The 15,602-nt window shown below is 35.3% G+C and overlaps 1 protein-coding gene across 2 annotated transcripts in view; it reads right to left on the bottom strand.

Annotated features, from left to right (window-relative positions):
* Positions 1–200: 200 nt before the first annotated feature.
* The window catches only part of LOC124541434 (RNA-binding protein Musashi homolog Rbp6-like), a 127,562-nt gene continuing 112,160 nt past the window's right edge, over positions 201–15,602 (bottom strand). The window contains exons 3-4 of one of the 2 annotated variants that reach the window (XM_047119305.1): positions 14,662–14,846; positions 201–10,031 (exon numbers count right to left, since the gene is read on the bottom strand). In XM_047119305.1, the coding sequence (XP_046975261.1) occupies positions 9,351–10,031; positions 14,662–14,846 (866 nt within the window). In that variant the 3' untranslated portion in view covers positions 201–9,350. Of the gene's footprint in view, positions 10,032–14,661; positions 14,868–15,602 lie in introns of both variants that reach the window. The other variant, XM_047119304.1, reaches the window with a different exon arrangement.

A 15,602-nucleotide genomic window follows, 5' to 3' on the forward strand; every position in this document is an offset into this window, starting at 1 on the left:
TAACAACTAATACTATAGCATAGAATAAAATAAATATTTCATGGGGCTCCCATAGGATTGATATAATAAATTTGTGTTTATCGATAATGGTACCTACTGAAACCTTCGTGCACGAATCCTACTCGCGCTTGGCAGGTTTTTTTTTTTTAATTTATGATACTCTAAAATATGGTACGGTCAGATGGTAAATGAAACATAAGTTGAAATCGAAACCATTTATTTGAAACCGATAGGTCTGTCGCAGCGTCGCGCTTTCCCGCGCCGTAGATAAATAATTATCAAAGCTAATTCTCAATACATCCAATCTTTTCACAATAAAAAACTACCCTCGACTAGAGTAACTCATGTGAAATGATCATTTTCTTAATAAGTGCCATCGTTTGAAATGAATGAGGATTGGAGAAATTGTACCTTTTTTGATATTTAGCGACCTAGACACGTAGTGCTGATTTCATTTAAATTATATTAGGCCAAAATGATTCTTTATATTTGTGTTAAATGATCAAATCACATGATTTTTTTTAACAGCAACACAGTTTAAAACTTGTTAAAAATTCAAACGCCGATTTCGTTAAGATAATTTTATTAAAGATTCATAAACTAACACGAAGATTATTTGGAGATAAATAACTATATAATTTTTATATAGAAAAAATGTATAGAACTGTGTTGCCATATAATAAAATGTTTTTATGTAAGTCGTAAAAAATCTATACATTCCGGGTAAATTATGAATTACAAATTCAAACTACTGCTAAAGATGTAAATACGATAATTTCGATTATAATGAGCTTATGTTATACAAATTCGTAGAGCACTTTTGTAATTTCAATTCAGTAACCAACATGGCGCCTGTTAGCGAACATGACCTTTAAAAACCGTCATTTCAAATTTACAGTTCTATTGGATTATTTATTATCTATACTTTTTGACAGTTCATTTCACAGATAATATATGCGTTCATTAATTTTAGGGTCAGGTTCGCTAACAGACGATTTAGTATTCGTTGAAGATCTACTTATAGAACCACTATTTTCAAATTTTCACGACGAAATAAGAGAAAGATTATATCTAAACCCTACGAAGGTACATTAAAATACACACAATAATTTAAATAACATCTTATTACTATTATATTTACATTCAAATCTAACTAAAATGTTCTTATATATACGCGAATCCAATGAAAATATATATATGTCAAATACGTTAAAGGAATCGCGCAGTGAGTAAATTAATTACCAACTAAACTAAATTTACCAAAAACAAATTTCAAATAACAATAATTTCTTGACTAGACTATATAACAAGCGTTTAAAATTAATTTTATTACACACATCATTGGTTTTAAAAATGAAACAATACAATCAAAATTCCTAAATTGGAAATAGTACTGGGTATAGAAATATAAATGCATTTGAAAATTAGTGTGATTTAAAGGTATTGTCACACTCCGAGGCACTGCTTTTTTATTAAACGTTCAACAGGGTATATTTCTACTGAACACATTTTATGCTACATCGGGAGAACATACTATAAATCTCTTTAATGAAAAAGCACTTTTTCAGACCAAGATTCGTTCCAACGATTCAATATGGTCCATAGACAATACAACGAAGTATGATCTGAACAAGTGCCCTTACAGGTTGTGGTGAAACGAAATCTAGTGCATCCCAGCGAATCGGGATTTTGTTCAAAATGAAAACATTACGATGACTAAATATCAGTCTATCATTTGTCGAGGAAGACATGAGATGTTACAAAGTTTACAAAAACACTTATTTCATACTTTGTACTTCTACAGAAGATCTATATTTTTTTTTTTCGTTTACTTGTTAAAGAACTAACGCTACCGATGTGAACTAATTCGTTTCTTAGACTTCGATATCGTACCATGATATAACGGGTTAAATAAAAAACGTACAAAAAATATTGTCTTTTTTTCCAAACTAATATTGGTCCGTATACTACGCTCTAAAACGATTCTAGCATTTCCATTGAAACAAATATTAAAATAAAAACCTAATATTAAGGCACAATGCGATTGTGTCTTCAATGTTTACGAGGATGATATGCTTTCCGTTTCAAATCTATACTACTCTAAGTTTTTCTACGAGATTTGAAAAATAAATTCTTTATAAGCATCTCCAATTACTTTGTATAACATCACATTTTATAATTATGTTATAAATGAAAAACTTTTCTAAACCATTCAACTACGTAGTTTAAATTTTAAAAACCCAGCACCCAAAACCAACTTTCGTCTATATATCTACTTCACTATATACTGGGATGCACTTTACTAGAAAGGATACTAAAAATAAAATCTAAGCAAATAACAGCAGTGGTTTATGGAAGACAATACTGATTCTATGTACATATACCTTGAGTGATGATCACAGGGAGCGTGTCTGGGCAATTTGGCTTTAAAACATCGCGATGAACACGAGGGTCATTATGAAATCGTATTGCCGAGAAAAAGGCGCCATATACATCGATCCAAGAGATTTGTGAACTTTCACGATAAATATTTCAAATCGAATTGTACAATGTAAGAAAGTCAGTATTGTCCCACACCTAAGATTCTGTTATGAATTCTTCGTGTCTTCCAGATGCCGCGTTTTCTTGATTTCGAAGACACCCGACTCATGCACACTTCACCGCTAAACTGCTTCGGTTAACTTCGTTCATGCATCTATATCCAAGGGTAGAAATATCCAAACTATCCATTGATAAACTAATGTCTACCAAAACTGGGGTTCATTAGGTCTAACTAATTAAGTAAATAAAATAAAACTGGCGCCCGACATGGGACCTGAAGCTCGGTCTAATCTACATCGAATCGTAAAAATATCTGATAACTAATCGAAATGTAGGGTACGATAAAGCGATAAATGAAAGATCAGCTGTGTTTTTTTACCATTTATTTCTAATATTCGACTAAGTGAAGATGAACCATAGGTATTTAAAGGCGTTGAAGGAGGCGCGCGGCCGGCGCTAACGCATTCTACTGCGTCTAGCTAGGGCCTCTAGACGGCCCGGATGTCTATAGACTATTACGTCTTTTTTGATAGCGTCGTCTTTTAAAACGTTGCTTTCCAGTCAAAAAAGACGCAGTACCAAAATACATACAGATCTACATATATGGATTGTATCGGATACCTGTTACATAACATTCAGTTAACTTATTTACTCTGCAAACGAAGCTAATATTAAATGTGTTCTCAAGCGCATAGACAATCTCATTTAAGTAGATATCACTGTTCACTTGTCGAGAGTTGGAAAAATATTTGTTATGTGTAGACTCAGTGTTCTTGTAACAAATATAGTATATTTATACGTTTCTACTAATATGCTTTATCGTGATGTCTAAAAAAATGAAATTGACTAAGCCTGGAAGTAATTCTGATGTATATAAAAAAAAACGAAAACTCTACTCTCATCTACAGACCCCAATTCATCCCAAACTACGGGCATCCTTATCAGATTATACAATTAAAAAAAAGTCGATTATATATATTGCACAATGTTTGCCTATTAGCATTTTGTGGATATAAAAAAAAACAGCCCATATCTACGTTGTCTATGGTATACTATTGTATTAAATAGGTACTACCGTAAAATGCAATCAACCAAATAATAATATACATAAAAGGAATGTAAATACAGCCTCTAGTTAAGGTACAAATTTAAGTTTTGCGATGGTTGCGATGCTGTACACACACTTAACTAAGTTCTGGTTCGATTATCGCGATAAACCACGACGTCCTCGTCTCGACATTATGATACTAACTTTAGCCTCTAGAACAAGTTCACTTAACTTACAAATAAGTTTCAAAACTGATCTCCATCGCAACAATCTAAAAACTTTTCTTTTTTAAATCGCGTCGTATCGTTTTGCGATGTAAAACACACAATAGCATTATTCCAAGTCTATATTCGAAGCCATGTTTGAGATTGAACGCGCATTGTAGGTAACAATATATGCTTAAAAAATAGAAAACCCATTCAAGGGTGCTTATAGTGGGGTTTTCATTCGGTATTACCACAGTGCGCGCACGCCTTATTACGAGGAACGTAACAAGACAAGAGAACAGACCGCACGCCTCAAGCGGCGTAACCCACGCTCTACGTTTTTAAACATATTAAATCACATATTTCACTTATCAACAAGTGTTCGAATAATTATCACGATTATTAACTTTAAAATACAAATACCAACTCGCTACTGATTACACCAATCCTATTATACAAAAATATTGTAATATTTTGTATGCTTGTGTGTATAATAATAATCTAACATGTATAGCGCGCGCTGCCGTGTCCGCCATGTTGAATTGAGCGTTCGAAAGAGGTGCAATTTGTTTTTTTTTTTAATTAGACATTTTATCATACACGTGTCGTATAGCCGCAGCGCGCGCGTGCTGTATTAATATAATAATAATGTTATTGCTTTCGATTAGTTACTTATGTTTAATATTATATATGTAAATTTTCAAAATCACTACACTACATAACTACTCTAGCATCTGCCGTACATTTAAAACACACAACATAATTTTAATTTTTTTTTTTCATAACATACTTTATATTATACCAATCCAAAAGTTGTATATTAATCCATGTATATATTATAACCTTATTAATAATTAAGAATATATTTTTACTTCTGTTTACATTGGTCCAGTAAACCTGGAATCGCGTGAAGCAATGTGTTACATCACTATCGTAATGTTACCGTTGCTGTGCTATGGCATGTATGGTGTATGGCACATGACTACTGCGAAGCTTTCGTAGATAAAATAGAACAAACTACAACTAGGCAAGATAAGTTGAGCAAGATTAGACTTTCAGTGGATATCATTTCCAAATAACCAACAACGTTCGAATTATAAAAAAAAAAACCTATTTAAAATGACTAGACAGGAATGTAATTTTCGTCTATGGCAATAAATTAGATTATAGCGTCGTAGTTGGCAACGTCTCCCTTTATTATTGTCTTATCCTTATACTACTCTGGCGTATGCGGGCATTTCTTGGCAAAACAATCTACTTTAGATCTTCCTGCCAGGGATCCATCGCAGCCAACGGCCATTTTGTTTCGCAAAATGACTTAAATCACAATATCTATACAACGTTTCTGATTCGAACATCAAGGCTGCGATCGTTTTTAGCATCGAGAATTTGTTAATTTGAGCAAAAAATGCAAACTTTGGCCTATTTTTGGCAAATCAGGAAGACTGTAGTTATTAAGCGAAGCGTCACTATAAGGTCTACACTACGTGTCTAGGTCCTAATATTTCTCTCAAATCCAATATACAATTTGGCTTTAAGAAAAATACCGTAATAGCACGTTTCACAACCAACGTGTGGCAAACGCCCGTTGAAAGAATTGACAGTGAATTTGGAAGATATATGTTTTTATTTACGTATGTATATACCATGCCAACCATGCCTTAGGAGATCGGAAATTGAGATTTGTTAGTCACAAAGACGCTTTTGCTACTGTTCGATGAGTTCACATGCCTCGATGAGTTCTATCTAAGCCGACTTACCATCGCGATGACCTGCGGACACTCCCCCCACTCCATTCGAAGTTTTGGCGCCCGAATTGGGACATCGTTTTATTAAAAAAATTAACTCTACGTAAACACAAGGTAAACTCAACGTGCAAACTAAACTAAGGATTCCGTGAAATAGTAACCCAGCACAAACCTTCCCTCGGTACTATGAAATAAAACACACATTTTCTAATATTATTCATGTAATGACACATTGGGTATCTAGGTGCTCCATTACATACAAGTTATGTACGGGCAAAACACTAAGACCACTAAATACAAAACTACTTCTAACAGCCGGCGAGCGACTCTCACGTCTCACTCGCCAGCCCTGTTACCAAACTAATACAAGTGTTTTAAAAAAGAAAAAAAATATAAATATTTGTTAGCGTATGAAATCCCAGCAACCGTTAAGTTGTCGAGATTTCGTTAAATATACATATGGATATAAAAAAATTAAGTACATATTTCTAGAGACGGTACCGCTGCTATCAATACTTTGGCAAGATATCGAGCGGCCGCCTGCGGAGGGGTTACTAGTGAAATATAAGACATCACAATAATATTATATCAACCATCTAATACTGAAATTTTCAGGGGAAAAATGCTAATATACAAAAGGTGTTATCAATGGGCGACGCGGTCGCCGCATCTTCGAGTGTCGTCTTAGAATCAATTTAATGTAAAAAAAAAAATTACGATTGTCAATTGTAAAAATAAATCGTCAATACTTCAGACGGTAAATATATGTAGACACTCAAAGTGCAGCAATCGCAAGCAATCTCAGAAGGTTCTAGCCTACTTATAATATAAAGAATACTGCTATAATAATAAGGGATGTGTATACATGTGAAATAGCATTCGAAAAATCTTGGCTTATAGAACGACAAATTGAAAAAAAAAGATACGAAAATAACGTAAAAGAAATATAAACACAATAAAACAAAATGACATTCTTACTCTTAAGTAGTCCTAGTCAACGATGTTTGTCATTAGAACAAAGAAAAAAAAGTCTTGCCTCTGGTTTAAAAAAAAAAAAAAACTAAAATATAAACTTCTAAAACATTCTACAAGCCAATATTTCTATAAGTGAGTCGACCGGCGCGGGAATGTGGTCGACCAAGCTACCGCATGCATAGCTCTACTCCGCCGCTTGTCTCTGCCTGGCATTGGCAAGTACATGTCACTAAGTTTAGTCGACGATCTTGTCTATAACTCGCACTTGAATATAGTTTTATTGTGTCATGTAGATAATTGCTAGTTACAAAAAAAATTACTACGATTATTATTGCTTTAATTATTATCCATTGAGGGGTACGAATTATAGACACGAGTTAGTCAATTTCGTTCACCTTTTAAGTACTCGGAAGTGCATACAATACTGCGGGGACCAAGTCCCGAAAATTTTGACTTAAAAACTAGGAATTGCACGAACACAACCATCAATCGTCTTTTTAATATAATAATTAATATAATACTTTTTCTAATCACAGTGTTTAAGATTCGAGTATTGCTTTATAAATTCCTAACCTACAAATATTTCAAATTAAGTACTTTGTAAACGTCATAAGAAAAAAAAAAATGTTTTTAATACTGTAAAGCAACACACTCAGATTTTGTCGTTCTGAATAATTATAAAAAAAAATCAAATATATTTAAATCACTGGTATATGTAAGCCAATAAATTCACTGGGCGTACAATGTAAAAAAAGATAGTTGAATTTGGCGCCCGATGTGGGACACTTTTAAATAGTCAAAGAAAAACATTTTCTTCGCGAGGCAAAGTACGGCGTATTAGGATAAAAGCACATCAATGCCGCTGCAACGACAATCTGGGTCACTTTTCCTGCACCTACTTTCAAACAAAAGAGAATATACCTACCTAGTAATACCGAAAGCCTTTATTCGCAGGCTGTATAGAGCATTTATAAAAAGTGGCGCCCGACGTTGGGCAAACTTTTCAGATAATTACAATTAAGTGAACCACATAGATATAATAGAACGTTCAGTTTTTTAAATTTAATTAATATATCCAGGCATAGACAAGCGGCCACTACAGCGGCTTAATACTTAGCTTATTGTCACGGTACACTCTGGGTGTTAGTTTGCATTCCCTTATAACTGCTAAACTAATTAATTAACGTACTCTCTAAAATCACCCATAAACGGCGCCGTGGAACCATCGAAATGAACGTTTTACGCGTCATGGCCGCCAGGAATCGCGTTTTTAATTTTGCTTTCGCATAACCATTTTCATTTAAGCAATTTATCGGTAGCGAGCTTTAATAAAAAAACTTACAATCATAAAATCGATTCATCCTCGACAAAAAAAATATATTTTCCGCTGAATTTTCTAGACAATCGTCAAGTGTAATTTTGCGGAACCAATGAAAATGAATTCCAAGTGTTTCAATACACGCCCAAAACGTGCATCTGATGGTTTAATCTATCAAGACAAACGATTTTATTCCGTCGCAGCTTTCACATAAGATCTATTATTGCTTGAACTTGACAGATATTAGTTGGCTCTTCCGCAAATTGCAGTGGTTTTGATATATACCTGTGTGTGAAGCCTCTCAGTTTTAGGCTTTGTTTTTCGATTCCAGTTCAACGTATAACGCGATAAATGTAGGAAAAAAATATGAATGTTGATATCTACATCTGCATAACTTATATATTTCGATATTCGCAACGAATATAGATAATTAGTAATATCAGACGTTAGGGAATTATTGTTAATTTGTAAAGACAAAAATCTTTTATTTAATATACAACCGTACATCGCACAGGGGATTAACTTAAAAGTAAAATAGGCAAGAATTCATTCAGGGCCCCGAGGCATGAGACTTTATTATAAATCTGATTGAAATTTTAAAAGCGAATGAAGGTGTTTACTATAGATAAGTTATTATAGAGAAGATATATCAACACTCGTATAGAGCATTAGCATAGCTCAATGTAGATATAAACATATATAATTGTCATAAAATATTTAAAAAATTAAGTATGTATATTCGAAAAAGGAAGGAAATTAACAAGGAACACATCAAAATCCACTGCAATCAAGGGTGTAATAACTACTTAAAACATACATACAATGCCATGTAATGATTGCTTTACGAGTTAGATATGTATGAGTGAGCTGCCGCTGGCGCCGCGTGACGTGCGCGTGACAGACCGACACGATGACGTTTGCGTGACGTCAGCGACGTCTTTGCGACGTTAGGGAAATGTCTTTTGAATAATTTAGCCGAAAAATGTCACCGGTTCAAATAGATTTCACAGTAATCGTACGGTACGATATTCGGTACGTCGTTTTGGCACAATTCTCATAAATGGCACGAAAATGTAATACTGATTCGAGGTTTACGTACGAGGGAAGATGTCGCCGCGGAACGAGTCGCACGTCACGCGGCGCCGGACGCGCGGGCGCGGCCCCGAGAGGTTACAAGATACACAGCTGTAATGAGATTCATCGCGTACACTCCTCACAAAGTATAAATAATTATTATTCATCATATTGCCAACGATCGTGCACTACCTATGCTACAAACTATTACAAAATCCAAGACAAAATATAATAAGAAAAAAATCAGTTTCTTTTTTCTCAAATTTCAAACTAAATTATCTGAGATCTTCGCCTTATATTTAACTTTAAAAAAATGCGTATTCTTCGCTTCGGGCCGCGCGCCGGCCAGCGCGGGCGCGGCGCGGGCCGCCGACGGCAACACGACGCCAAATCCGAAATGAAGCGTAGGAACTGTTCGGAAACGAAAGGGCCGCGAGCGCTTATATGTACATGGGCACGCCGTACATGGCGCTCCAGTCCACGCCCTGGAACGAGGACATGTCGACGCCGGCCAGCGAGTAGGCGGCGCCGAACTGCGGCAGCGCGGGCGCGGGCGCGGGCGCGGGCGGCGCCACGAGCGCCGTGGACGCGGCGGCGGGCAGCGCGTAGGGCGCGTAGCGGTAGGCGTGCGCGCCCACGGCCGGCACGCCGCCCACGCCGCCCGCCGCGTACACGAGGCCGCGGCCGGGCCGCAGCACGAGGCGCTTGCCGAGCGCCAGCGGCGCGGCGGCCACGGCCTCCTTGGGCTGCGCGCGCTTGCACTCCACCTTCTTGTTCTTGATCGTGTGGAAGTGGATGTCGCACACGCGCTCGACGGCCTCCTCCGAGTGGAACGTCACGAAGCCGAAGCCGCGGTGGCGCTTCGTCTGCTGGTCCATCAGCATCACGGCGTCCTCGACGAGCCCGAACTGCGAGAAGTAGGCGCGCACCTCGTCGGCGGACGTGTCCTGCCCGACGCCGCCGACGAATATCTTTTTGGTTTTGGCGGGCTTGGGGGCCGACTTGGGGGTCGCGTGCTTGGGGTCGATGCGCTTGCCGTCCAGCGTGTGCACCGGCACGGCGAGCACCTTGTCGACGGAGGAGGCCTCCTGGAACGTGATGAAGCCAAAGCCGCGCGAGCGCTGCGCGCGGCGTGAGCTCAGTATTATGTACTACATGAGATTTGCGAGGAAGTTTGTCCATGTCACGTAAAAACGTCCGCGTCCAACGATACACACTTAATAATTTGACATTAAATACCGAAGAGGACGCAAGTAATTCATTTGAATGCCTATCGCGACATTTTTAGATGACATCGACAAAGGGGAACTCAAAAGTATACTGTTAAAAGGTTCTAAATATTAACAGATACCTACAAAACCTACATTACTTGTTAATTCTGACTCAAATTCAGGGAAATATACGGGTAAAAAAATTACGTTCATGCGTGTTTTTTTATTATCTATATCTTACTAGTGGTCGTGTATATAATATGAAATACGTTATCAAAACTATTACAGGATTTACAGTCTCTTTATAAAATTCACAAAAATAATTCTACCATACATTATGGTAATTTTTTCGTATGACAACCCAAATTCGTGATATATATATATAGTATATACTCAAGTTCTATGCTAGCACAATTTTTTCTAAAAAATCCTACCGAGCAATCACCCTTGTGAGATTTCTACTAATTTAGAAATATGTCAATGTTAACCCGAGTGTTGCTATACTAAAAATACTTTTTTTTTAATAACTAAACTGTTTTATAAAATACAACCGGTAAATTTAGCTATATTTCTAATGAGTGATGTACTTTTATTTATTATAAAATATAATAGTTAGTGTTGCTGCATGCAAATTTAATAATTAAATAAAAACAAATCAAATAACTTCTGATTAAACATTTGATACAATAATAATTGCTTTCAACTAAAAATAATATATTTTAAAAATGAAGAACAATAAAAAAAATCAATTAAATCAAAATTTATCGATTACTACGATTTTACTGTGATGACATATTAAATATCGACAATTGAATATTTCTCACATGGCAACACCAACCTCCGAGACGGGTATCTACACAGTTCTCAAATCTTAGATAGATAGAGGCAAAGAATCGGAAAGTTTTAGTCTATGCCTAACAATTTCTATAATGTTAGTGAGTCTAGCATGCTTTTAATCATATTTAAATATGTTTTAAGTGTACCTAAATACTTCATCTCAACCATAGCCCAACTATTTTTACTCGTCTACAGTACCATAAACAAAAATCATTTTTCTTAATACATAATTCTCTTTCGTTTTACCTTTCGTTTTACATTCAAGAGGTCACATTCGATCCTTCGAAAATTCAAATATGGAACATTAATAACGGTTTCTTAAAAAAAATTTTTTTTAATAATCACGCAGAGGTAACTGATGTAGGGGATGGGTTCACCATCATTTAATTAACTGTTTAAATATAAACATAGCAAATATTTTATTCACGATTGCCCAAATATTGGATACGAGCGTTTTATATACACGGTGTGATAAAGCTTTGTAAATATACCCCGCGTAGATCTCACACCCTCTGTTCTCCATGTTAGCAAGAACTACGGTCTTAGATCTGTTCAGCACAACCCCAAACTCATACGCAAACCGAAGGGTTGAAAGATAGCTTTAATTGAAATAATATACATGTTCTAAATATAAGTTTGCCAAAGTTGCCTTCCTTGACTGTATCTATATTATATATAATTAGTGTATCTGTTTGTAATATTAAAACCGCTTTCAATTTTTGTCTGTCTGTTTGTTGGTCTGTCTAATCACTGTAATAGCTGGATTTTTGCGGTACTTTCACTGTCAGATAGCTGATGTAAGGAGTAACTTAGGCTACCATAATAACGTTTTTTGTGCAATAAATATCAATAAAAAAAATTGTGATAGAAGCATTGAAAAATGTTGTAAAAATAGAATATATTATTTTGAAGTTCTGTGGCGCGTTGTGTAGAAAACCAACGGACACGAAACTAAACTCAATTTTATAAGAGTGCCTTTTAAATTATAGTATGCACATTTATTATTTTTTAAAAATAATAATTTTGATGAACGAATACTTAAAGTCAGTTAAAAACATTAAGTTTTCCAAGAACCCGCATTGGAACAGCGTGGTGAAATATGTTCCGAACCTTCTCAAAGGAAGAGGAGGCCTTAGCCCAGCAGTGGGAAATTTACGGGCTGTTGTTGTTGTATCAAAAGTTTAAAGGAATATCGCGCCCACCAAGACAAAATAAACCATTGAACGAAAAACATAATTAATTAATAAACGATGACTATTATGAGGGACCATATAAATTGGAATTCCTATTTTAATCGTAAAGATTCATCGAGAAAAGAACTATTATTGTATCAGATTTGATTGGGAAACCACTTCTGGATAAATAAATTAGAAAAAACATTTTCTTTCATTCTTACACCTATTACTATTTCGCTCACAGCCGCTACATAATATCTCGTCTTAAGGGTCGAAAAGGCGATGGTGTATTGAAACCATGTTTAAATATTAATCGACCGTTACAAAATCAACATTTAAACAAATCAGTATAAATTGAGCCTAAGATTTTCATCGAAAAAAAAAAAATTTTTTTTTCTACAGCTGAGTACTTAGACTCCGTTAAAGGATACGAAATTAAAAAAAAAAAGCCATTTTGTTTATGGTACGAAAAACCAATCCGTCCTATGTCTATTCACCTAACCGCCACGACAGGCGCTGAAACACTGACCATCTTTAGTCCGCTTCACAGTCTATGCTGTCTGAGAAATTATATTATTATCTTTGGTTGATAGAACTTAATTATCTTTTAAATTAATTTATAAAATAATTAACATTAAAGCTTAGAGTACTTTCATTAAACACCTGTAATCTTAATATCGATTACTACTTTGCTTGTGTAAGTTGATTAAAATAATAAAGAGCCCTTCCCCGCGGTTTAAGATACATTTATTATATTTTTCATGAGGTCGGTCTAATCGTAAAACCTTAACGGATAAGATTTAATATAGCTCTGATTATAGAAGTAAGGATTTTGGAAGTTCAGTGTTGCTATATTGTGGTCAAATCAAAAATCTAATATTTTTTTTTTAATTGTAAACAATGGCAAATGTACTATAGTTGAGTGGACATCACCGACCATAGACATTAACTCTGTATGTCACCTCGGGATTTAAGCTACTTATTATATGGATCTATTAAGACCAAGGAAACGATGGATGGACTGTGAAAGAGGATATGGATAGAAAGAATGTTACTTGTGAGATGACGTCTGACAGAGAAGCATGGAAGGAGAAGACATGCTGCGCCGACCCCGAATAAAATTGGGATAAGGGCAGGAGGATGATGATTATATGGATCTATTAGCGACCCGGCCCAGCTTTACACGGGTTCAATCCTGACACTAAATGTACTACAATTTTTTTCTTATTTCTTTTCTATGTATTAATATACAAAAACGTTCCTCTCGAATCAGTGTCGGATTTACAAACCTGCCGCTAGTAGGCTATTAAATTTTTGCCGCCTCTACATTTTTATTTGCTACATTTCTGATTTGTGTTCTATCGTCCTCATTACATCTCGTTATTAGTATGATTATAAACTAGGTGATATTTCTGTCAGTTACTAGATTATTTTTCCAAGCCGCTATGTAGTGACGAGTATACGGATCACGGACGTAATGTGTATACATATAATTATATATTTTTTTAATTTCTGTAATAAAAACAAATTTGGGCTAACTTTTCTCTAAATCTGCCGTCCTAGGCTCCAGCCTACTTAGCCTATTGGTAAATCCGCCACTGTCTCGAATCAATTTACCTATTAAAAAGAAAAACCGCATCAAAATCCTTTGCTTAAAGATTAAAGATCTAAGCATACATAGATAGGGACAGACAGCGGTTAGCGACTTTGTTTTATACTATGTAATGATTCACCAATATTAAATCAATAAATGTAATCAATATATGTGAACTAATTTGTAAATTGTAAATCATACATACACACTCACATACAACTAGTAATAATTTAATAAGGAGAGCGCCCTTTAAACAAATAGCTACCTTTATTTACTCTGTTCACTGACCCTTTGAAATAACAGCAGAACAATACAAGATATTACTGTTTGGCGGTACAATTTGTAATGAGAGTTTTGCTCGTTTCAAGTCCTGCTACAGAGCATATTTAATTTTAAGCTTCTTTTAAACTCCTAACGATTTCCTCACGGTTATTTACTATTTTAAAAATTTTAATATTTATTGAATTCGTTATAAAATACTCTAAGCTTTAAAACATATAAAATATAACAAAAAACTAATAAAATATGACAAATCGTTTCTTCCTTAAAAATATCCTTCCCCTCAAAAAATGTTTCCTTGTTGTTAATAAAGTATATATATATTGATTTAGGATACCCTTAGAGTATTTATTTTATACAAAGAATTTTCAATACATTTGTTTAAATTAAAATAATAAAGATATAATAATTAAAAAAAAAAAAAAAAACACTTCTGGTTAATTTAAAATTATCAAAAAATGTTTAGAAATATGAACACAGCACTTTACACTTGATAATAGTTCGCATTAGAAACGTTTCACAAAAAACGTTGCCTTCACATTCAACTGACCCTAACTTATCAGATACATTTATAAAATATTATTAATTAATATTAAATTAAGTATTTCAATTCATTATAAAAAAAACATTAAATAATTTCACCAATGACCCTTACCTGTGTTACGGGATCCTTCATGATAAGTACATCGGTGACCGGACCGAACATGGCAAAGTATTCCCTGAGCTTCTCAGAGCTCGTCTGCCAGCTTAGACCGCCGACGAACAGCTTGCTCGGCGACGGTGACGTGGTGCCAGCTGTCGTCGCCACCGGCGTCGAGCGACCCGACGACGGTGAAGTCTCTGTGATGGGTGAAGATATTGCTGTTAACGGAAATTCAAAGTATATTCATAAGGGCTGGTTGCTATCGGTGAATCAAATCATTCGGTTATACTTCTGGCAAATAGTAATAATTTTACTTCAAATCAAATCAAATCAAAAAATCTTTATTTGGACACACACACACCTTATGCAAACAATATAAAAAATATATATATAAAAGGAACGTATAAGAATAAAGAATACTAAAATAAAGTTGAAAATGAAACAAAACAATGTGTGATGCCCAAATTGGTAAGCCACTCAGCATATATGTTGAAAATCATTGTTGTGATGAGTTTCAACACTGGTATTCTGTGGCCGCCAATAGCTACGTACGTCACGTCGTAGGAAGTGAACTACGAGTATGTGATATATAAGTTCATAAATACTTGGTGGTAGGGCTTTGTGCAAGCCCATCTGGGTAGGTACCACCCACTCATCAGTTATTCTACCGCCAAACAACAGTACTCAGTATTGTTGTATTCCGGTTTGAAGAGTGAGTGGCTCGTGTAACTACAGGCACAAGGGACTTAGCATCTCAGTTCCCAAGGTTGGTGGCGCATTGACAATGTAAGGAATAGTTAATATTTCTTACAGCGTCATTGTCTATGAGTAATGGTGACCACTTACTATCAAGTGGCCCATATGCTTGTCCGTCAAGCTATACCATTAAAAAAAAAAACTTGTGTTGTTGGTAAGTTATGTAAATAAAGACTCAAAAGAACATAGCATCCGTA

The sequence above is a fragment of the Vanessa cardui genome, chromosome 28 (assembly GCF_905220365.1).
Source record: "Vanessa cardui chromosome 28, ilVanCard2.1, whole genome shotgun sequence".
NCBI classification, from domain to species: Eukaryota; Metazoa; Arthropoda; class Insecta; order Lepidoptera; family Nymphalidae; genus Vanessa; species Vanessa cardui.